Source organism: Chrysemys picta, chromosome 13 (assembly GCF_011386835.1).
Source record: "Chrysemys picta bellii isolate R12L10 chromosome 13, ASM1138683v2, whole genome shotgun sequence".
Classification (NCBI taxonomy): domain Eukaryota; kingdom Metazoa; phylum Chordata; order Testudines; family Emydidae; genus Chrysemys; species Chrysemys picta.
Window position 1 is genome coordinate 38238671 of NC_088803.1, and position 22132 is coordinate 38260802.

A 22132-nucleotide genomic window follows, 5' to 3' on the forward strand; every position below is an offset into this window, starting at 1 on the left:
TTCCAACAAAATAAAAAGATTAGTTTTTAAACAGCTGAAAGGAAGACTTAGCTGCAAAGTTTTTATGACAAAATGAGCATTAATGACCTCTACCAAACTCAGTGACCACATGAGATCTGTCTCCCCCTGCCCCACCACCTGGGGCTGCTGCCATAGTTTCATCTGGTAGACTATATAACCCAGCCCAATCTCTACCCCATCTCTCTGCTAATGCTTAACTTTACTAATACGAGTGATCTCATTGAAGCCAATAGGACTATTCATGTGAGTAAAGTTAGTTTAATCAACACAGAGTATTGTTTATCTGGCTTTTGATAGCACTAGAAGGAGAAGCCACCACCAGTTATAAACCATTTGTTTTTCTTTCTGAAATTTTAAGATCTGATCAGCAAGCAATCATTTCTTATAATTGAAAACTTTGCAAAAATACTGCTTACAGCTATGTCAGGTCTACACTGAAACCTGTTTGACAGGACCACTCAGCAGTCATCTCATAATAAAACTCTGAATTTTTATAATTCCTGCCACCCAGGAAGCTCAACACATTTTATACATTAAGCTACACTGTCCACCTGTATCTCAACAAACCACATAGAAACAGGATAGTTAGCCATGACATACTATGGGTCTCATTACATGCTTTTCAAGATCTTGCACTTCATTAACTCGAAGGATGTTACTCAGTCTTGCTGCTGCCTCTGATGTTATTGTGTGCAGAATAGGTAGCATATTGTCCAAAGAGTTCAGTCTGTTCTTGTGCCATTGCTCATTGCTGTCTGCCCCTTCCCTTCTTTTAATCGCTGAACACATTGACCTGTAGTGTGATATGGAAGGATAAGTGTGGTATTAGGAGTCGAAGGTCCCAAGTTCCAATTCTGACTCTGTCACTAACTGATCTTATGCAGGTCACTTCCTCTCTCTTCCATCTCCTCGTGTGTAAAATGGGGATAATAGTACTAATTCACTTACCTACTTGACAGGCACACTGGGGATTCATTCTTGTAATGTGCTGTGTATAAATGCTAGATATATGTAAGGGATGTATAGTTGTCTGAAACACTGAAAGTTACTGTACCAGTCAAAAGCATCTCTTGTTTAGCTGTGGTGTGTTTTTACAATGGGATTCTGCAGCAAGTCCCCCATCTCTAGTACAAATGTTAGAGAAAACCAGGTAGAAGCTTCTCCCTCCCCACCACTCCCACCCCAGTCTCAGTGACTGCTTTTTGTTTACCCTAGCACTTCTCGGAAGTGTGAGAAATGTCTAAAGTTTGAGTGGACAAGGCCCAGTTGTGGGTCAAATTCTAGGGAGGCTAAGTGAGCATGAGGGGTTGTTTAGAAAGGAGTTGGAATGAGAAGGAGCTGTTGAGTATGTAATATTATTCAGAACTGTGGCACTGAGACACAGACACAAGCTACAGAAACAATGGGAGGAGGAAGGATCCAAGATTTAGAAAACTTTAATGTCTTTTTCTATAAAATGAGTCTAATACCACCTGGAGAGTTGGGAGGCCCAACTAGGTTGTTAAAGCATTTTGAGATCTTTGGATAGAGAGCACCATAGAAGTTCAAAATGTAGTTCTGGAATAATAATCTATCAATTGTAATGTGCCATTGGTGCCACAGTGTCACCAATACACAGTGACACGGTCACAAGTCTTGATAAATAAACGGATCCATGGAAATATGTATCCTGGGCTACTTGACAAAGGTTGGAGCGATGGCACCCAACTTTCATAATATTAACATGACGCTGGAGGGGTCCATTGGAGAAATATATCTGACACCACAGAGATGCATCACTATTTAAGCATGGTGTTTTACAGACAACTACAGGCTCCAAGTGAAGGAGGTGTGATGATAGTGTTTGAGTCCTGGAATGCTCATAGGAGCTCTTTACGTTCCTCCATTCACTTATTATTCCTTGCATAACAGAACTCCTGAGACTGAGCAAAGTTATTAGGATACTCAGGTGACACCAAAATCATTTGAATTTGTGCACATCTAGTCCAAGGCTAATGACGCTCCTCCAAAGGTGGTTTTGAAGAGCAAGTACAGAGTGAATTGCCCATCGTCCAGGATTATCACTTGAAACAAGTTAAGATACCGACAGTATCCTGTCTGGGAGTTATAGGAATATAAGACTGCCATCCACAGCTAGTGAAAATTAGGTCACTGTTAAAGTACTGGGATCTTAGATTATTATGTGCTCTAATTTCACTGAGAGTGTGGCATGAAGGCTAAGGTAACATTTGCCGTGTGTACTTCTGATTGGTGGTGATTGCTGTATTGACATTCCTGAAAATTTACTGTATTTAAAAAGTTCTGCTGTTAGTGTACATCCAAGCAGATTTATTTATGTTTGGAAGCTTTGTTTAATATACAACAGAAGGAATAGCAGACACTAATGATATATAACTTCTAGTTTGAGACTAGTTTACTTCATGACAACTGGCATGTAAATTCAGAAGGTGTAATCACCATTTCTGTTGAATGTTGTGGTATCTTCATTGTTGTGCCTTTTCTTTTTTTCCCTAGATGAAATAAAAGCAGATCTAGAAAAACAAAGGTAAGTTCTTAATACAATTTATAGCAACCTCTCTTGCTGCTATTTGTCAAAGATTGCACACTAGTGAGCGTGCAAGTATCTGAGCAGCAATTTTTGCAAAGTACAAACAAGCTTGCTTATTGGGGAGAGTTTGAATACCTTTGGTACTGTCTGTGTAAGGAAACGTGTGTATGTAGAGAGTACTAATTATGTAATGCTCGTGGTTGTGGGTAATCAAGCCGTAACTGCCAGCACATTTCATTACAAATAACTGCCACATTTCTGAAGGATGCCAATTTTTCACTTCCTTTTGTTAACTAGGTTTGTCTCTTAATAGTCATGACTTAACCATATTTGTTCATAGAAAATCTTAGTCTCTTCTTTGTATGGTTATTTTGTGTTCAATAATGCATGTTTTTAGTTGTTTTGATCACAAATGCTGGTTTGCGATAACATTTCATTAGCTACAGGTCAGCCAAGTCACTGGATTTCTTTCCGACATTAGCAACTCTGTGAATCCGTGTTATTACATCATATCTATTTTTGTGTGTTTCTCCCTCTCTCTCTGGGATGGTATACTATTAATCTGAGTATCTTAATGGGAAAATCTTTACGTTCTATGCATCCCCCAGTGTGTTAGGATGGTGTTTTGGAATTGGATGGGGATAAGCTGACAAATGGTAATGTTCTAAAACTTAATAAAGCGGAATCTAATAAAATATTTAAGCAATACTGTATCTAAATTGTTAGTAAAAGCTAGAGATGGCTTTCGTGGAAGAAAGTAAGAATGTGTGTGCGCGCTTAAGATCTAAATGCAAAATTAAAAGTACTTCCCAAAAGATTCTGACATTTCTTGGGGTATAGGGAGGGGGAATTCAGGACCAACAGAAGATATTTGAGTCTCTGAGACTGATCTTTCCCTAGTCGCATCATATTTAATTGTATTTCCTTTAGAAATGAAGTTTCAGTATGAACATCAAAATATAATCTGAGGGCTGTAGTTTTTCTCTTTGAATTAAGAGCAGATTTATGGACGTATAAAAATTCAGTAGTCATTTGAATCTGTGAATCACAAACTGAGTGGAAAATTGGAGAGATTAATTGTCAAGGCCTATTTACCTGTTAATGCTAAGAGAAGCTACACTTAGTGAAACACTCTGAGAGGAGTAAAGAGCATGATGAAAAGCACTACTAATTCCTAAATGGATAAATGGCAGTTAAAATTTATTTGCACACTTGAGTCCTAATCTTCAGCTAGTATATATGTCATAGTTTAACAGATTTTTACATCCTTGGTGTCTGTCTGTAAATCAGTTTCCAAAATCATCACTGGCTTCTCCTCTCGCTCTGCTACCTACCAAGAATAAAAATGTCCATCTCAGTCTCAATATTTGTTTTCAGATTGCCAGTTCGGAAATGCAAGGAATTCATAAAGGTCTCTTAAAAAAAATTTGCAAACACATGGCCCTCTGGCCAGTGACTGAAAACTTCTCCATTTATTAGCATTTTCACTTCTCATAATGTTGCTTGTTACTTAAAATATTTTTGTCAAGTCACCAGTCCCCCAGAAAGCTTCACATGGTCTCTATAGAGCTACTGTCCGTTATCACCAAGATTGTAGAATTGTAAGACTGGAAGGGACTTCGAGATGTCTTCTAGTCCAGTCCCCTGCACTCAAGGCAGGACTAAATATTATCTCTAGACCATCCCTGACAGGTGTTTGTCTAACCTGCTCTTAAAAATCTCCAGTGATGGACATTCTGCAACTCCCTGGGGCAATTTATTCCAGTGATTAACCACCCTGACTGGAAATTTTTCCTAATGTTCAACATAAACTGCCATTGTTGCAATTTAAGTCAATTGCTTCTTCTCCTTAACCTCTGAGGATAGGACAACAATTTTTCTCCCTCATCTTTGTAACAACCTTTTATGTACTTGGAAACTATTGTCATGTCCCATTCTCTCCCACCCCACCACCCAGTCTTCTCTTCTCCATACTAAACAAACCCAATTATTTCAATCTTCCCTCATAAGTCACATTTTCTAGACCTTTAATCATTTTTGTTGCTCTTCTCTGGACTTTCTCCAATTTGTCCACATCTTTCCTGAAATGTGGTGCCCAGAACTGGACACAATACTCCAGTTGAGACCTAATCAGCGCAGAGTAGAGCGGAAGAATTACTTCTCATGTCTTGCTTACCACACTTCTGCTAATACAGCCCAGAATTATGTCTGAATTTTTTTTGCAATATGGTTACACTATTGATTCATGTAGCTTGTGCTCCACTATGACCCTCAGATCCCTTTCCACAGTACTCTTTCCTAGGTAGTCATTTCCCATTTTGTACGTGTGCAACTGATTTGTTACTTCCTAAGTGGAGTACTTTGCATTAGTCCTTGTTGAAGTTCATCCTATTTACTCCACACCATTTCTCCAATGTGTCCAGATAACTTTGAATTTTATTCCTATCCTCTAAAGCACTTGCAACCCCCTCCCAGGTATTGGTATTGTCCACAAACTTTATAAATATACTCTCTCTATATTTATCTATTTATCTAAATAATTGATGAAGATATTGAACAGAACCGGACCCAGGACTTATTCCTACAGCACCCCACTCAGTGTGCCCTTCCGGCATGACACTGAACCACTGATAACTACTTTGTGGGAACGGTTTTGCAACCAGTTGTGCATCCACCTTATACAGTAACTCCTTGCTTAACGTTGTAGTAATGTTCCTGAAAAATACTTCTTTAAGTGAAACAATGTTAAGCGAATCCAATTTTCCCCATAAGAATGAATGTAAATTGGGGGTCTTAGGTTCCAGGGAATTTTTTTCTCCACACAAAAGACTGTGTGTGTGTATGTGTGTGAGAGAGAGAGAGATGTGCGCGCACACACAGTATAAGTTTTTTAAACAATTTAATACTGTGCACAGCAATGATGATTGTGAAGCTTGGTTGAGGTGGTGGAGGAAGAGGGTGGGATATTTCCCAGGGAATGCCTTACTGCTAAATGATGAAGTAGCACTCGGCTGAGCCCTCAAGGGTTAACACCTTGTTAATGTAGCCTCACATTCTATAATGCAGCACAAATGGAGGGAGGAAACACAGCATGGCAGAGAGAGACAGAGAAACACACCGTGTGTGAGAGACAAGCATTGCCCCTTTAAATACGCTGACCCCACTCTAAGTACACTGCCTTTTTAAGTAAATCAGCAAGTTGAGACAGTAGCTGCTGCCAGCAAGCTCCCTCTGTCCTGAGCCCTGTCCTGTCCCCCCCCCTGCTCTGTGGAGATGAGGATCAGGAGCTGGGGGAGGGGGACACCCTGACATCAGCACCCCTCTTCTCCCCCTCTTCCCCTCCCCCCCCCAACGCACAGCAAGCAGGAGGTTCCCGGGAGCAGCTCCAAGGCAGAGGGCAGGAGCAGCACAGGTCAGTGGGGGGAGGCACAGCTGAACTGCCAGGCAATTGATAGCCTGCTGGGTGGTGCTGCACAGGGAATTTAGGGGAGCTGATAGGGGGGCTGCCGGTCCACCCTGGTTCCAAGCCCCCACCAGCTAGCTCCAACGGGCTGCTCTTTCTGCAGGCAGTGGACAAAGCAGGCAGCTGCCAAACAATGTTATAAGGGAGCATTGCACAACTTTAAATGAGCGTGTTCCCTGATTGATCAGCAACATAACAAAACAAGGTTAACAGAGACAATGTTAAGTGAGGAGTTACTGTAGTAGCGCCATCTAGCTTGTATTTCTCTAGTTTGTTAATGAGAAGGTGATGCAAGACAGTATCAGAAGCCTTACTAAAGTCAAGAGATACCACCTCTACTGCTGCTTCTCTCTCTCCCCTCCCCCCCGCGCAGCTTGTTACTCTGTCAAAGAAGGCTATTAGGTTGGTTTGACATGATTTGTTCTTGACAAATCCAAGCTGACAGTTACTTATCACCTTAATATTTTCTAGGTGTCTGCAAGTTGATAGTGGAGCAAATAATTAAGCTATCTTTTTGGGTACTGAAGTTAAGCTGACTGGTCTGTAATTCCCTGGGTTGTCCTTATTCCCCTTTTTATAGATTGGCACTATATTTGCCCTGTGGAATCTCATGGGTCTTTCATGACTTTTCGAAGATAATTGCTAATGGCTCAGATATCTCCTCCATCAGCTCCTTTATTCTAGGATGTATTTCATCAGGCCCTGGTGATTTGAAAACAGTAATTTTTAACTTTCCTATTTTAGCCTCTGAGCCTACCTCATTTTCACTGGCATTCATTAAGAGATTTCCAATTGCTACTAAACTTTTTGGTGAAAACTGAAACAAAAAAGTCACTTCTGCCATTTCCACACTTTGTTATTGTTTTCCCCCCTCAATGAGATCAGTTGTTGAATTAGTGGGCCTGTTTTTTCTCTTACTTGTACTAGTGTAAATGGAGAGTAATTCCACTGAAACCACAATGGCTTAAAATAATATAGGTGAAAGGAGAATCTGACTGTCTGCTATTTGTGAGGAGGGATGTATCAAAATGAATAGCTGTAATATAAGAATCTGAAGTTGGATTTTAAAGCAGATTGAGTCTTCAGGGTTTTAAAATGTGTTCAGTTTTGTAGGGAGAAACTTGCATCCCTCTTTACATGCTGCTGTGCGCCACTTATATCTGCTTTAATTTTGAAGAGGGTGAAAATGTAGTAGAAGTTTTCAGAACACAAGCAATAATTTTTTTCCTCTTAAACTAGGCAAGGCACTGTCTCTCCACCAAAAGCAAACTTCATCGAAGCAGATAAGTATTTCCTTCCATTTGAGCTGGCCTGCCAATCAAAGTCCCCCCGCATCGTCAGTACCTCACTAGACTGCTTGCAGGTAAGTATTCTGTTTAAACGGGAATAGCGTGAGGTATTATGGTCAAAATTGCAGGTCTAAAATCTTTTGTCCTTTTATTAGTAATTGTGACAGTGAAGGAGTGAATTTAGCCAGAACATGTACAATTGCTCTGACAAAAATCATTCTGTATTTACTCCTGCTGGAATTCTGTGCCACTGCACAATGGAGAATTAATGTTTTCTGCAAAATTTTATCTCCACCACCACCACCACCTCTCCCAGCACTCCTGCCGGCCGTCAGTCCCAGGTGGCTACGGTGCCGGGAGTGTGATTATATTGTGGTGTTTTGTCAAAGCAACACATCATTTTTCAGAATTTTAAAATACTGTGCACAGAATTTTTAATTTTTTGGTGCAGAATTTCCCCAGGAGTAATTTATATATGTAAATCACACAATAGGGCTTTGCAAAACTTGGCTGAAAAATCTTGCTGTGATCTGAAAGCTTGTCCCCAAAAGATCCTTTTCAGCTGCCTTTCTTGAAGCAGTTTTTGAACTAAATAAGCATATGTCAGCTTTAGCTTTTCAGGCACTTCACCATTTTACATAACGTGGTAAAGCATTCTGTATAAAGATTTGTAGGTGGAAACTAGCATTCCTAATAGGGCCATTGTAGTAAACCCTTAAACTGCCTTGTAGCACCAACTTGAAGTCAGTGGAGTTTTGGGTGCAGGATCAGGGCCTCTGATTATTGTCCATTTTTTATCAGCTGTTTCTAATAATTTAAAATGGGCTTTTTCAGGAATTTCACTATTTAAGCAGACTTGGTCTTTCTGGGGTGTTAAAAATCACTCCAAAAACCAAAACTTGTTTGTTATAGCAGAAAATTTTGCTAATGCACATTTGTATTCTATTGACTATAATATGGACTGGCATGAAGTCCTTTTATGATGGCATTTTGTATCTACCTGCTCATTGCTGGTACAAAGCTTGCAAAGGAGACATTAGGCTGTTTAACTTGGAAAAAGGTTTGGTTTCTTTAAAGCTTTAGTTGTCTGACGTATGGACAATCCAAGCATACATGTGACTCAGTCTGGTCTGGCTCATTTTTGTGCTGTCAGCAAAGTTGAACATTGTCTTGTAGGAGGCTGTAATTGGCTAGGAGAACTGTATACAAAAATCTTTTCCTGCGCTGTATTGCAGGTGTCTTGTAACTGACAATGTGTAAAGCTCTAATCTCTATTCTCTCCACTTAGAAACTCATTGCATATGGACATATCACTGGCAATGCTCCAGATAGTGGAGCTCCTGGAAAGCGCCTGATTGACCGGATAGTTGAGACCGTTTGCAATTGCTTTCAGGGTCCTCAAACAGATGAGGGAGTGCAGTTACAAATAATTAAGGTATTTCAGTTCACTATTTTCTAAGGTTCATTTTAGGAATTTGTTTGCTTAATGGAAAACTCTTTCCATCTTGGATGTTATGCTGCAGCAATAGAATTCCTAAATCTGAAAGCCTGTTTAAAGGCCAAATTCTTCACCTGCTTATATTTTATACAGTCTCATTGATTTCAATGGGGTTTTCAAAGGGTGTAAACTGGTAAGGAATGGGGACTATAAATCTATTTCTTTTGATAAAAATTAAAACAAATTGATCAGCAATTGCTTGAGACTATATAAAATTAGAGGCATATGTCGGTGGCTCAGTAGATATTAGTCCACCATACACTGTGCTCAAAAGATCTGGCACGCTATAGTAGCATCACTAGTCTGGTTTTGGTCCAGAAATATTAGGGTATTGCAGGTGAGAGCAGAAGTTTGCCTGGTGGAAATCCAATAATTTGATGCCAAACGTTAAAGCTTCCATTAGTCAAAGAAAGGAATCTGTGACAGATTGTGAAGGTGGAGAGAGTCCTTATTTTCATTACAATATGTCGTCTTCGATGCAAACATTGACATACTTTTAAAATAACTGCATGGACTAGATCGTTTGATATCTCCAATCTCTTTACAAATTTCAGCTATAAAATCATAGGGGTTAGAAGAGATTGTAAGGGTTTGTTGTGTAAACTTCCTCCAATCTAATTTTGATTTCAAAGAAATAGTCTTATAAAGGTGGATTGGAGTAGACGTATATTCCATAACAAAGCCACAGCCTACTTATTTACCTGTTTAAATCTTTTAAAATATGGTGGTTCCTATTTATTTAGATTTCAATTTTACTCTGTGTGTGTAATGGTGTGCTTTTGTTTGTTGTTTTTTTGTTAGGCTCTTCTTACTGCTGTGACATCTCCATATATAGAAATTCATGAAGGAACCATCCTTCAGACTGTTAGAACCTGTTATAACATCTATCTAGCCAGTAAAAATCTCATTAATCAGACTACTGCCAAGGCTACCCTCACTCAGATGCTGAATGTTATTTTCACCCGGATGGAGAATCAAGCTGTATGTCATTATTGCTTTTACCAATCCATCTTCTTTAATGTTTAGCCTTGAAAAATGAACACGCTACTCTACTTTTTTTTTTTTTTTTTTTTTTTTTTTTGTGCTGTTGTGATACAATATCTCTTCCTCGGTAGTAAAGAAAATCTGGGCCAAATTCTGGTTTGAAATGTGTTACTGGCAACAGAATTTGATCCTGTAACTTATGCTTAACAGAGCTGCATAAAGAAATGGGGACACTCTAGAATAAAGCTCCCTCCCCCTGACCACTACGAAAGGACTTTTTATTCTGGATTTGCCCTCAGAGAAATTGTACTCTTTTAAATGTCAAGAAAACACAGCTCTATTAATCTTTGCTAATCAAATACCATACATGCAGGCATACTTACAAAAATGTTTGATTTGATCTTCAAAATAAAGCAATTCATTACATAAGCAAAGCATAGAGGAGACTTTAGACAAATGCAGATGTAACTTTTTATTAAACATGATTAGTGAATGAACTCCGTAATAGTCAACATTTGAAAGTAAGGGAAAAAACAGGGCTCAAATTTGAAGGGGGTTATGTTTATGCAAAGCTAATCTGTCAAGTGTAATAGAGCAGCTTGAATAAAATTTAAGATGAAAAATCCACAAAGCTTGTAGCTAGAGCAGAAAGATTGGTTTCTAATTAAATCTAATAGCCATTAAAGCGAGGGTAGTGAATAGGCAGAGCGAGGGCCAAATCCGGACCACCAAACACTTTTTTGAACAGACCCTGAAATCTTTTTATTTATTTATCATTATTGGGGTTTTTTTATTATTATTTTTCTTCTCTGGAGTCTGTACCTTGACCAAGAAATTTGGACCGGGACAAAAAATAATTTGACTACCTCTGTCTTAAAGTGTGAACTTGTATATATTCTTGGTGTATTTCACAGTCTGATGCTTAAGTTATGTGTTAAACTTCTCTTTGCTCTATTATGGGGTGTTTTTGGAGAAATAGTATTACCTTGTTTTTTAGATACAAGATGCCAGAGAATTAGAAAAACCAAATCAACTAAAATCCCAGTCTCCCATGATTCAGGATATGGCAGGATCTCCGAAGATTAATCTACTGCATCACGGCCAACAGGAAGGAAAACCGTCAACCCCTGAAAAAACAGATTTAACAAATGGCGAGCCTGAGAGAACCGAAAATGCAGACCAAAAGCCAGAAAGAGATCGGACTCCTTCAGTCTCTGGTAAATAAGATCATGTTGCTTGTGCTGACTTACAGTAAAATGAGTTGCCCACAGGGGTAATTCTAAGTATATCCCTATACATTCTTTAAACTCCCATCTTTTTTTTTTTTAATGGCTCGTTAAATCATGAAAATAACACTGCCTTTCTTTTGGCAATCAGGTCTGCCTCCCTTCTCCTCCCTCCTATTCTCTACTTTGGGGCACAGCCCACCATGGCTCTAATTTCTTGGTGTGGAAAAGCATGATCATGTTAGGGAAGTTGTTGAAATGGGAGGTTTAGTTCCCATAACTGCAAGTCTTATCTAGCTCTGTAACTGCCAAGACACATATTCTAGGATAACACATTTACAGCATTTGTCTTGCAAACTTGTCAGTGAAAGTGGATAGATATCCTTGGGACTCAAACATTTTCTTTACCAAAGTGTAACCACTTTGAAATGAGTGAAATGTTATTCTTGAACTACTTGGTAATATAAAATCTGTGTGTGCAGGGTTGTGCTGGATTTTGACCTTATTGTTTTCAGTTGGGGGGTAAATGGGGTTGGGGGAGGAATGGAGAAGGTGAGGTAAGGTGTCTAGAAACAGAGCTAAAGCTAGTTGAAAGTCCTGGGGGGGGGAAATAGTATGTGAACATCTACTTCAAAGATTTTCATAATCATAGAATAATGCTACGCACAAGGGTCAGAATTAAGGCTGCCTCTGCAACCTCCATTTGGGCATTTCTTAATCTTTGCTTGACTTTCATACTTAATGTTCTTTACTGTAGGTATTTCGTTTTATTCGGTAAAATAGTACTAACAACAAATTTGTGCTTATTCAGTAATATTTGACTGTAGTAAACAAAATGTAGTGTTACCTACATAGTGTGGTGGTGGTGGGGGGGGGGGTTGTATGTATAAAATGCCTTTAAAAGAAAACACTAAATTGCAGTATTCTTCTTACCTCCCCCACAAAAAATCCTATTTCTTGGCATATTTAATCAGAGGAAACCACTGATGGAGGCAAGGAAATGGTTACAGCCATCCTGGAGGATGTGGTCGTATCAGCTGTTAAAGGTAAAACTTTCATATCGGAAGAACCTTTCCCAAGTAAACGTATATATTTATACAGGTTTTGCCTTGTGCTTTTAGAAGTATGGAATGCCTTTTTCCTTAAGAATTTATTTTGAGATCTACAGATGTTGTTGAGCCTAATAAGGCCTGTAATAGGAACACTGTCAATATCCTTCCATATACAGTAACTCCTTATTTAAAGTCCTCCCGGTTAACATTGTTATGTTGCTGATCAATTAGGGAACGTGCTTGTTTAAAGTTGTGTAATGCTCCCTTATAATGTTGTTGGCAGCTGCCTGCTTTGTCTGCTGCTTGCAGGAAGAGCAGCCCGTTGCAACTAGCTGGTCGGGGCTTGGAACCAGGGTGGACCAGCAGCTCCCCTAAGTTCCCTGTGCAGCAGCTGCCCAGCAGGCTAGCAATTGCAGCTGTCCCTCCCCCCACTGCCATGTGCTGCTCCTGCCCTCTGCCTCGGAGCTGCTCTCCGAGACTCCTTCTTGCTCTGCGGTGGGGGGGTGGGGGGAGGTGGGGGGAGAGAAGGAAGAGGTGGGCTAATGTCAGGGTGCCCCCCTGCTCCTGCCCCCTGCTTACCCCCATCTTCCATAGAGCAGCAGGGGGACACACCAGGGCTCAGGACGGAGGAAGCTTGCAGCAGCTGAGGTCTCAGCAAGCTGCTCTAATTAACAAGGCAGTGTACTTAAAGGGGAAATGCACAAATCTCCCTCCATTTCTGCTGCCTTGTAGAGTGAGAGAGTTAACCCTTGAGGGCTCAGCCAATTGCTAGTTCATTATTTATCAGTAAGGGAAATATCCCACCCTCTGACTCCTCCACCTCAACCAAGCTTCACAATCGTCATCACTGTGTACCAGTATTAAATTGTTTGTTTAAAACTTATTGTGTGTGTATATATGTATATACATGTGTGTGTGTGTGTATATGTATATGTATATGTGTGTGTATGTGTATGTGTGTGTGTATATATATATAAAATGTCTTTTGTCTGGGGGAAAAAATTTCCCTGGAACCTAACCCCCTCATTGTACATTAATTCTTATGGGGAAATCGGATTTGCTTAATATCGTTTCACTTAAAGTCGCCTTTTTCAGGAACATAACTACAACATTAAGTGAGGAGTTACTGTATCACAGTAACCCTTCCTCTGGCTGAAGCTGAGACAAGCTCCCTCTAGCTGATTAGTGCTGCTCTTGTCCATCAACCACAAGTGTCACCTGTGCACCCTAAGAATTTGTCTGACATTGATATTTTAGTGAGTTTATTATTGCAAGTATTTATTTGGGCTTTTTCGTCTTTTTTTTTTATTATTATTTATTTAAGTGGCTGAAGAAAAGCATGTTGCAGCTGAAACAGCTACTCCCCCATCTGAATTAGAAGCAGTGGATCTTGCCCCTGCTGGTGGTATTAATGAAAATGTACAAACGAATGGAATTCCAGATGACAGACAGTCTGTCTCCTCCACGGATAATCTGGTAAAAACAAAACCCCCACACTCTTGATTTTTTTGGGGGGGAAAAAGATAAATCAGAAAGTGCAAAAGGACAGCATTTGGTATTTAAAATTAGGTGTGGAACAGTATGTTCTTAATTTTTGCTTTGCTACCTGAAAGTTTGCATTATAAGAGCATGAAAGTAAGATCAGGTTGCATTGTTTTCATGTGAGTGCTGTGGTCTGAATAGTGATAAAATAGTCTCATTCCTGAATGCCTGTAGATATTGGTGAATCTACATGGTTAGTCTGTCTCAATACCTGGATCTTAGTGGCTTTCAGTTTTTCATCTGAAAGTTTGGAATTACTTCTTTTTGATAGGTAACTTAGAAAAACAACCCTTTCAAATTTATGGTGAATTAGAAGGGGCTGTAAGAATAAAAACTATTAAGTGCCCTTACTTATATTACTAGCACCAGTTTAGATGAACTATATTACTGTTCATCTAAATGAACACGTAGTTCATGTCAGTCTGGGCTGTAAATATACCACACACTAGTCTGCCATGCATGGTGTCCATGTAGACCCTGGTGGCCCACACTAAAAGTTCCCTAGTGTGCTTTGATCTACTCCAGGGCATTTCCAGTGCGCAGCAGCAGTGTCCACACAGACACTTAGTGACTAGCTGGCTGTGCAGAGTAGATTTATGCCCCGACTTGCCACAAACTAAGTGTTTATATAGCCAAACCCTTAGATTATTGAAACTGAGAGTTTAAAAAAAGTCTAATTTACTCTGTTTGCCTGGTCTCTTTTTTACATTTCTCACACTGGACAGTGTAAGCAAATTAGTTTCACTTTTGAGTGTTCTTGCATCATGATGCTGCTTTGGTTCTGAACACTGCAGACAGATGACTTTGTTCTTTAAACACAGATTCCACTGGAACTTAAAAATAAATCATTGCATTCCTGCTAGCTGTGTAAAGATGACTTTTGCTGAACTTAAATTTGTGGCTAAACTTGACTTTTCGGTGACTCTTTAATTTTTTCACCTTATCAGTTGTTTTAATGAAGATTTGATGTGGTGGTTCTTTGCTCATTAGGAAACAGATGTACCTGGATCTCAGTCAGCTGCCAAATTCTCCCATATCCTGCAGAAAGATGCCTTCCTTGTGTTCCGGTCACTGTGCAAGCTTTCGATGAAACCACTTGGTGATGGACCACCAGATCCCAAGTAATGAGATTATATTTACTGAGTTGTATGCTCTTCAGAGCTATTTTTAGGAACAAAGGGAATCAGATTGTCTAGGTACTTCATAGTACAGCCTTGGTCATCCAGAACTCCCAGTTATGCCCCTGTTTTGAATACATTGAGAGTTCTCTTTGCATTGAAAATTCCCTGTATGCAAACCTTCTTACTTGGATAAACCAAATAGCAGAGGGAGGCAGTACTGCAGGAAACCATTATGCTGTAGTTCATGTGGTCTCAACAAAAGTTGCCTTAGATGTAGTATCTCTGCCGATCTGTAGAAAGAACTCCTTCTGCAGTTTGAATCCTATGCTTTTATGCAACCAGTAGGACTAACTGACCCTATCCCATGGGTTTCAAGCATCTAATATTCTCTAGAAGGAGAAGAATCTCCAAGGTAAGAAGGTTGCTCTTCCCTAGCATTCTCAGCAGAGAAGTTAAGCAAGCTGTTATATCCGAAATGAACTGAGCTAGTGCTCATTTCACTTGGCCTCAAGAGTCACTGTGACTTACGTGTGTGTGAGAGAGAGAGATGAAAGTAACCTGTTTTCTTAACGATAGTCTTCTGCTTTCTTCCCCAGATCCCATGAGTTGCGTTCTAAGATAGTGTCCCTCCAGCTGCTTCTTTCCGTATTGCAGAATGCTGGTGGAGTATTCAGGACACATGAAATGTTCATCAATGCAATCAAGCAATATCTTTGTGTAGCATTATCTAAAAATGGGGTCTCTTCTGTTCCTGATGTCTTTGAGCTATCTCTTGCCATCTTTCTCACACTGCTTTCAAACTTTAAGACCCATTTAAAAATGCAGATTGAGGTAAGAGTGCTTTATCTTCATTTTACCTACAAAATGTTCTGTCAACTCAATACATTTTACTAATAATGCAAAGCAAAGCACAGCACAATACTTTAAAAATTGCTGCTTCAAAATTTTGCTTTCTTTGCACCTTGAAGTACTACCTCCTTTACAAATTGGATATGCATGAGATGAAGATTCTCTTCCAAGTGAAATTACTGTGTACAAATGAATATGCTCATTTAGCATGTTTTTTTTTAAATTCTTCAGTAGGAAACTGCAGACCTTGTATCTTTGTCTCATTTGCTGTGCACAGGTGTTTTTCAAAGAGATCTTCTTGAATATTTTGGAGACCTCCTCAAGTTCTTTTGAGCACAAATGGATGGTGATTCAGACCTTGACTAGAATTTGTGCAGGTATTTAGTTATAAAAGTTACCTGTTCCTCACAATGTAGAAATAACTTTCCTTTTGGTTTGACAATGATCTGGAAATACAGAAGGCAGCTAATATCAGAGTAGTGGTAGCTTTAAGTGAGTGTCCTAATAGAAGCATTTGTCTTTTAATTCAAAATATTTTAATCAAGAAATGATGCATAAAATAACTGTGCTCTGATATCATGGTTTTAAAAAACATACTTAGATTCTTTCCGCCTATTTTTAAGTTCTATATCTTTGAATTCTAATACTCTGATTTTTCTCATTTTTAAGATGCTCAGTGTGTGGTGGATATTTATGTTAACTACGACTGTGATTTAAATGCTGCTAATATTTTTGAACGCCTTGTAAATGACTTGTCTAAAATCGCTCAGGGACGGAGTGGACATGAGTTGGGAATGACACCTCTGCAGGTAAGAGCAACAACATTGGAAATAATATAGCTCTGCTTTTCCCTTCAGTGCCACCTCCTTTAAATAATGAGTACCACTTAGTTCGGGGTGGGCAAAATACGGCCTGCGGGCTGGATCTGGCCTGCCAGCTGTTTTAATCCGGCCCTCGAGCTCCCGCTGGGGAGCGTGGTCGGGGCTTTCCCTGCTCCAGCTCTCCAGACGGGGAGCAGAGTCGGGGGCCGCTCCACGTGGCTCCCGGAAGCAACGGCATGGCCACCCTCCGGCTTCTATGCGTAGAGGCAGCCAGAGGGCTCCACTCTGCATGCTGCCCCCACCCCAAGTGCCCCCCTGCAGCTCCCATTGGCCAGAAGCTGCACCCAACGGGAGCTGCAGAGGCAACGCTTGCAGACAGGGCAGCGTGCAGAGCCGCCTGGCCGCACCTCCGGGTCGGAGCCGGAGGTGGGACATGCCGCTGCTTCTGGGAGCTGCTTGAGGTGCTGTAAGTGCCACCTGCAGCCCTGAGCCTCTCCCTGTGCCCCAACCCCCTGCCCCTTCCTTGATCCTCCTCCCACCCTCTAAACCCCTCGATCCCAGCCTGGAGCACCCTCCTGCACCCCAAATCCCCCAGCCTCACCCCAGAGCCAGCACCCTTTCCCGCACCCCTGCCCTGATCCCCCTCCAGTCCTCTGAATCCTTTGGTTCCAGCCCGGAGCACCCTCCTACATCCCAAACTCCTCATCCGCAGAGCCTGCACCCCCCAGCTGGAGCCCTCACACCCCAGCCCGGAGTCCCCTCCCGCACCCTACTCCTCATTTCTCACTCCATCCCCAATATTGTGAGCATTCATGGCCTGCCATACAATTTCTGTTCCCAGATGTGGCCCTCGGGCCAAAACGTTTGCCCGCCCCGACTTAGTTTTTACTTGTAGCTGCGTTGCACACTATACATTAGCTTTATTGAGAGTCACCTATGACGGTCACCGGGGAGGTAGTCCTGTTGTTTCATCTCCTAGTAAATTTAGTTGGTTGAATGCCCAATGATAATACTATATTACACATGTTCAGGCCACTCTTTTGTTGGGGGTGCTAAGGGAGAGTTAACACTTTCATGATGTGAGGCTTCTCCCTACTTCATCACCCATGTGACTGAGTCATCTGATTTCCTTCTGTGGCTTACCCCGAGATCAGTAACATTCTGGGTTACAGTACTTGCATTGTGTGGAGTCCATGGTTTTGACATCACCTCTTTATCACAAGCTGTGTTTTTTCCCCTCTTTAAAATGGCACTCTCCTAGCCATAGAAAATGATGGGACATAACAATCGTTCTTCAGCAAGTGCGAAACTATCCTTCCAACATTGACCCTGAGCTATGGTCACCTCTTGCTTGCTAACAGTAGTGCTGAAAGCAAATTGTAGGGACCACTCATTGGTATTCTTCACCTTGGAGCTGAACACACCTCTCCCCCACAGTCACAGATCCATTAACACCATCCCCCTGCAATCCCCTTGTTGGCCAGGGAATGAAACTGACTGAGGATTTATAGCTTGGTTGCCTGCCTGTCAAGGTAATGCAGTGCAGCTCACTTACTGGGATGCACTTATATTGCTTTTATTTGGAGAGGATCTGAATTGTAAATCCTTTTGCAGCTATTAGTAGTAGCATTTAGAAAATTTGAATGTTTACAACAATATTGCTTGCAATTACAAGGATTAAAAATTGGTGATCCCTGATCCAGGACTTACTATAGACAATGTAATTGTCTGGGCCAATGTCAATAAAACATTGCTAGATCAAAGAACTGAAGTAGCTCTGTATTCCTGCCCTAATGATATTCTTGCCTTAGTCTCTTCTTCCATTTTTTGAAGTCATGGTAACAGTAGGGAAACAGTCCACTTTACCGCTGGAAACACTGCTTTATCAATAGTTGCATATAATAAGGCTCTCCAACTAAAAATACTAAAACTGTTTCAAGCTTAAAAAACCCCACAAGCTGTCGTTACTGGTGTCTAAAGCCAAAGCAGTGCTGTACATCAGAACAGCTCTCCTCTACTATGAAGTCTCTCAGGTGAGTTTGTTTAAGATTTTACGGGAGTGATTTAACTAGAGAGAGAGAATTTGTTGGCTTGTTCTCTTCCTGTTTAGATGTATTTTGTCTCAGCACAGAAATTCTAAATTTTAGTATCTAGGACTTGACCTGTCCAGTACAGTGTGATTAAATTTTTTTTTTCTTATTTCTTTTCTGCAGGAGCTCAGCCTGCGGAAAAAAGGTCTTGAATGTTTGGTTTCTATTTTAAAGTGCATGGTCGAATGGAGCAAAGACCTGTATGTGAACCCTAACCATCAGGCCAGTCTTGGTGAGATTCTCTCCCCCACCCCCCAGCAGTAGAAAAATGCATTAAAATGTGGATGCCAGTTGAAATGTGTATCCAGCAAATAAATAAATGTATATAACTTTATGTACACCTTTTTGCTGCTGTTATAACACTAGCAAGTGTGCTGTGTGTGTTTCCATAGGAAACCAATAGAGGTACCTGCCCTGAAGAGCTTACAATCTAGATAGTGGACTTGACAAAACACTCTGAATGAGGAGGATGGGGAAACAGAGCATTGGTTACAGAAATAGGATTTTGTGGCGATTTGGTTAAGCATAAAGTCCTATTTCAGTAAACCATGTCCTCCTTCCTCTGCTTTCCATTCCTGGTGTGTGATCCTCACTTCTTTGGCAGATCCACTGACAGGGTTGTAAGGTACTTGAGACATGGATATTTTTTTTTTTTTTGTGGGAGCTTTAAGATTAAAAGTACAGTGTACTTGGTAGACTGAGGAATATCAAAGCTCTATGAAAAGTAACGTGTCTTTTCTACAAACTGATACTTCCCAGTGAACATGGGGAAAGATGCCTGTTTACAGATATTCCTTTCTCTGTTTAAAAGCTGAGGTTCTAGGAGTTGAGCAGAAGACTGAACAGGATAGTTCTTATGTGCACTAATAGTGTCTGTAGGCCCCAGGAATTCAAATAAAGTTTAAAAAAAAACTCACACGAGGTGGGGGGCCTCATATTGAGTAGTGTGCTAGCCAGCTCTCCCCCGATCACTTAGGTGGTGAAACTGGTGCTATTTGTAAGTAGCAATAGCTGTTCTTCTGCACTCTGTACACCCTTCTTTACTAGGCGGCGGCGCAGAGATCTTTCCTCCACTCTTCTCCCTCACTGCTTCGGGAAAGTGGCATGGGGCATAAGATGCCCCTAATGATTAAATATTTGGTGTCTGTTTGCTGGAGAGAGAGGGGTCGTATGGTTTAAAAGGAGTGTGTGTGTTCAAATGCTCTTTGGGGGCATGTTGGCTTTTCTCACTAATCATTCTTATGCTTCTTGTACTCTTCACCTACCTGCAGGTCCAGATAGGCCTTCAGATCAGGAAATGGGTGAAGGTAAATGTTTGGAGACTGGAAGAAGACGGAGTAGTGTGAGTTCCTTGGATTCGACGGTGTCCTCAGGAATTGGAAGCATTGGCATCCAGACTGCTGTCCCTGATGATCCTGAGCAATTTGAGGTCATCAAGCAACAAAAAGAGATAATTGAACATGGGATAGAATTGTAAGTGGATTGGCAAGGAAATAAAGGATAACTAGTGTGAATGTCTGTCGGATGCATCTTCACTGTAGTCACTATGTATTATAGGGACTGTGTTTGTTTAGTTTAAAGGGACACTTGTCATAATAAAGTAGCACTGACAACTAAAAATTAACACTTCCTTCTGAAAACCTTTGTCTACTCTTGTCACAAGCTAACTCCTGAGGGGGTCTGTCTGCGGCTGACCTGAGTCAGCTGACTTGGCCTTTGGGGCTAAAAATCGCTAAAAACCGAACGTCTACACTGCTGTTTTAAGCCTTGCAGCCCGAGCCCATGTGCCTGATCAGTTGCTTTGGGTTCTGAGACTTTGCACCAAACGGGTTTTATTGCAGTGTAGATGTCCCCGAAGTCTACTGTAACTAAAAGGAATTGAGGGATGATTTTGTTCACTCTGTGCTCTTGACACAACTTTTGTGGTGGTCTCCTTTTAGGCGGACTCAGCCACAAAGGAGGGGAAACTTGTAAATTGTAAATTACTAATTGGTTTGGAGCAGGTGTAATATCAGATTTCTCTTTAATTAAAAAAAATGGTTAGACTTCAAGTTAGCAATGACCCTTTCAAATTGCTATATTTAAAAAAAAGGATCCTCTTTAGTTGTATTACTAATAATATTAAATGAAAACTGAATTCTGCAAGTGCTTTCGCCTTTCATGCTGCCTGTATTACATACACAACTGGGAGAATAAAATGATTGGTCCAATTACATTTGTCTTATAATCACTTAAAAAAAATAAATTATCCTGAATATTGCTATGCTTCAAATGCTGTAGAAGAGTGTTCCTTTTAAAAACATCCAAACACATGCACAAACCTCCTTAAAACTGTTTTTATTTTATGAAAAAGCTTCTATTAATAGCATTTGGAAAAATCAGTTTTTTTTTATTAAACCTAAATTATCTTGATATCCTTAATTCTAAAATAGTGGTCTTTGAATATACCACATAATACGCAGGATGGGATGTCTAGTGTTACCTAGCTAATGCATTAATCCTCCCCCCTCATTCCCCAATTTCCAGACGTCTTTTCTTAACTATTCACCTTTAAGGTGGAAGTAACGTGATTTTTAAATACCTTCCTTTTGTAAGCGCTCTGCAGATGCAAGTAAACTTTATGCACCATAGTGTCTTGGGAAATGATATTCCAGGTGTAAGCTATAACTTTTCTGCCTCTCATTTAATTTTTTTTATATTCTGTCTGTATGAATAGATTTAACAAAAAGTCAAAAAGAGGAATACAGTATCTTCAAGAACAGGGCATGCTTGGCACTACAACAGAAGACATTGCACAGTTTCTGCACCAAGAAGAACGTCTGTGTTTTGTAAGACTGAATGCTACTTAAGCGATTAATTTGTTTTATGAAGAGATTCCTTCCCTCTCCCCAGCAATTCAGCTGTTGCTTCTTTCATATTCCATGCCACCTTACTTTAACTACCTTTCATGGTAGAGAATCTAATGAAGGTTCTCAACTCCTTCCCCCTAGGTTAATCTCAAACCACTGCCGCACAGTGGCACTGGAACATTTTTAATAGGGGGGTGCTGAAAGCCAGCCCCCCCCCCACTCCCAGCTGAGGCCGGGAGCAAAGCCCCAGGTGCCTGCGCCTATGCCTCCGCACCACTACTCCCAATTTACATACTTCTTTTAGGCTCTTTACAGATCCTTTCTTTTGGCAATGGAAGACAGGGTGGGATTCCCTTCATGCCTACTAACAGGAGCACTGCCAGCTTTTCTGCCGCCCTAGGCGGTGGAAGGTCCAGCCCCGAAATGCTGTCCCCCACAGAGGCGGCGGAAGGTCCCGCCGCCAAAATACCGCCGTGGTCGCCGCCCCCCAAATTGTAGCGCCCTAGGCGACCGCCTAGGTCACCTAATGGGTTGCGCCGGCCCTGCCTACTAATGCTGCTTTTTAGATTCGCCAGAAGAGCGAGCTGGCTTCTTACTGGAGCCGGTTATTTTACAGCATTGTCTTCTAAAGGTGGTGTTAATGACACTTAATGGAATGTTGATAGTTGACCAGAGTCGACTTTCCATATCCAACAGTGGCTCTGCTTATCATGAACAACATACCAACCTTATTATGAAATTGACTGCAGTGCAACTGTTATACAATAAGTTCATTGAAA

At 40.8% G+C, this 22132-nt stretch overlaps 1 protein-coding gene across 10 annotated transcripts in view; it reads left to right on the top strand.

The window, feature by feature from the left end:
• ARFGEF2 (ADP ribosylation factor guanine nucleotide exchange factor 2) overlaps positions 1 to 22132 on the top strand; it is a 58822-nt gene that overhangs the window by 9047 nt on the left and 27643 nt on the right. For 4 of the 10 annotated variants that reach the window (XM_042861138.2, XM_008172113.3, XM_065566682.1 and 1 more), the window contains exons 2-15: positions 2536 to 2566; positions 7272 to 7395; positions 8610 to 8756; positions 9621 to 9800; positions 10801 to 11020; positions 12004 to 12075; positions 13406 to 13557; positions 14614 to 14744; positions 15341 to 15575; positions 15871 to 15970; positions 16263 to 16402; positions 18628 to 18736; positions 19776 to 19977; positions 21221 to 21332. In XM_042861138.2, the coding sequence (XP_042717072.2) occupies positions 2536 to 2566; positions 7272 to 7395; positions 8610 to 8756; positions 9621 to 9800; positions 10801 to 11020; positions 12004 to 12075; positions 13406 to 13557; positions 14614 to 14744; positions 15341 to 15575; positions 15871 to 15970; positions 16263 to 16402; positions 18628 to 18736; positions 19776 to 19977; positions 21221 to 21332 (1955 nt within the window). The remainder of the gene's footprint in view (positions 1 to 2535; positions 2567 to 7271; positions 7396 to 8609; positions 8757 to 9620; positions 9801 to 10800; positions 11021 to 12003; positions 12076 to 13405; positions 13558 to 14613; positions 14745 to 15340; positions 15576 to 15870; positions 15971 to 16262; positions 16403 to 18627; positions 18737 to 19775; positions 19978 to 21220; positions 21333 to 22132) is intronic. The other 6 variants (XM_042861139.2, XM_065566676.1, XM_065566683.1 and 3 more) reach the window with 3 other exon arrangements.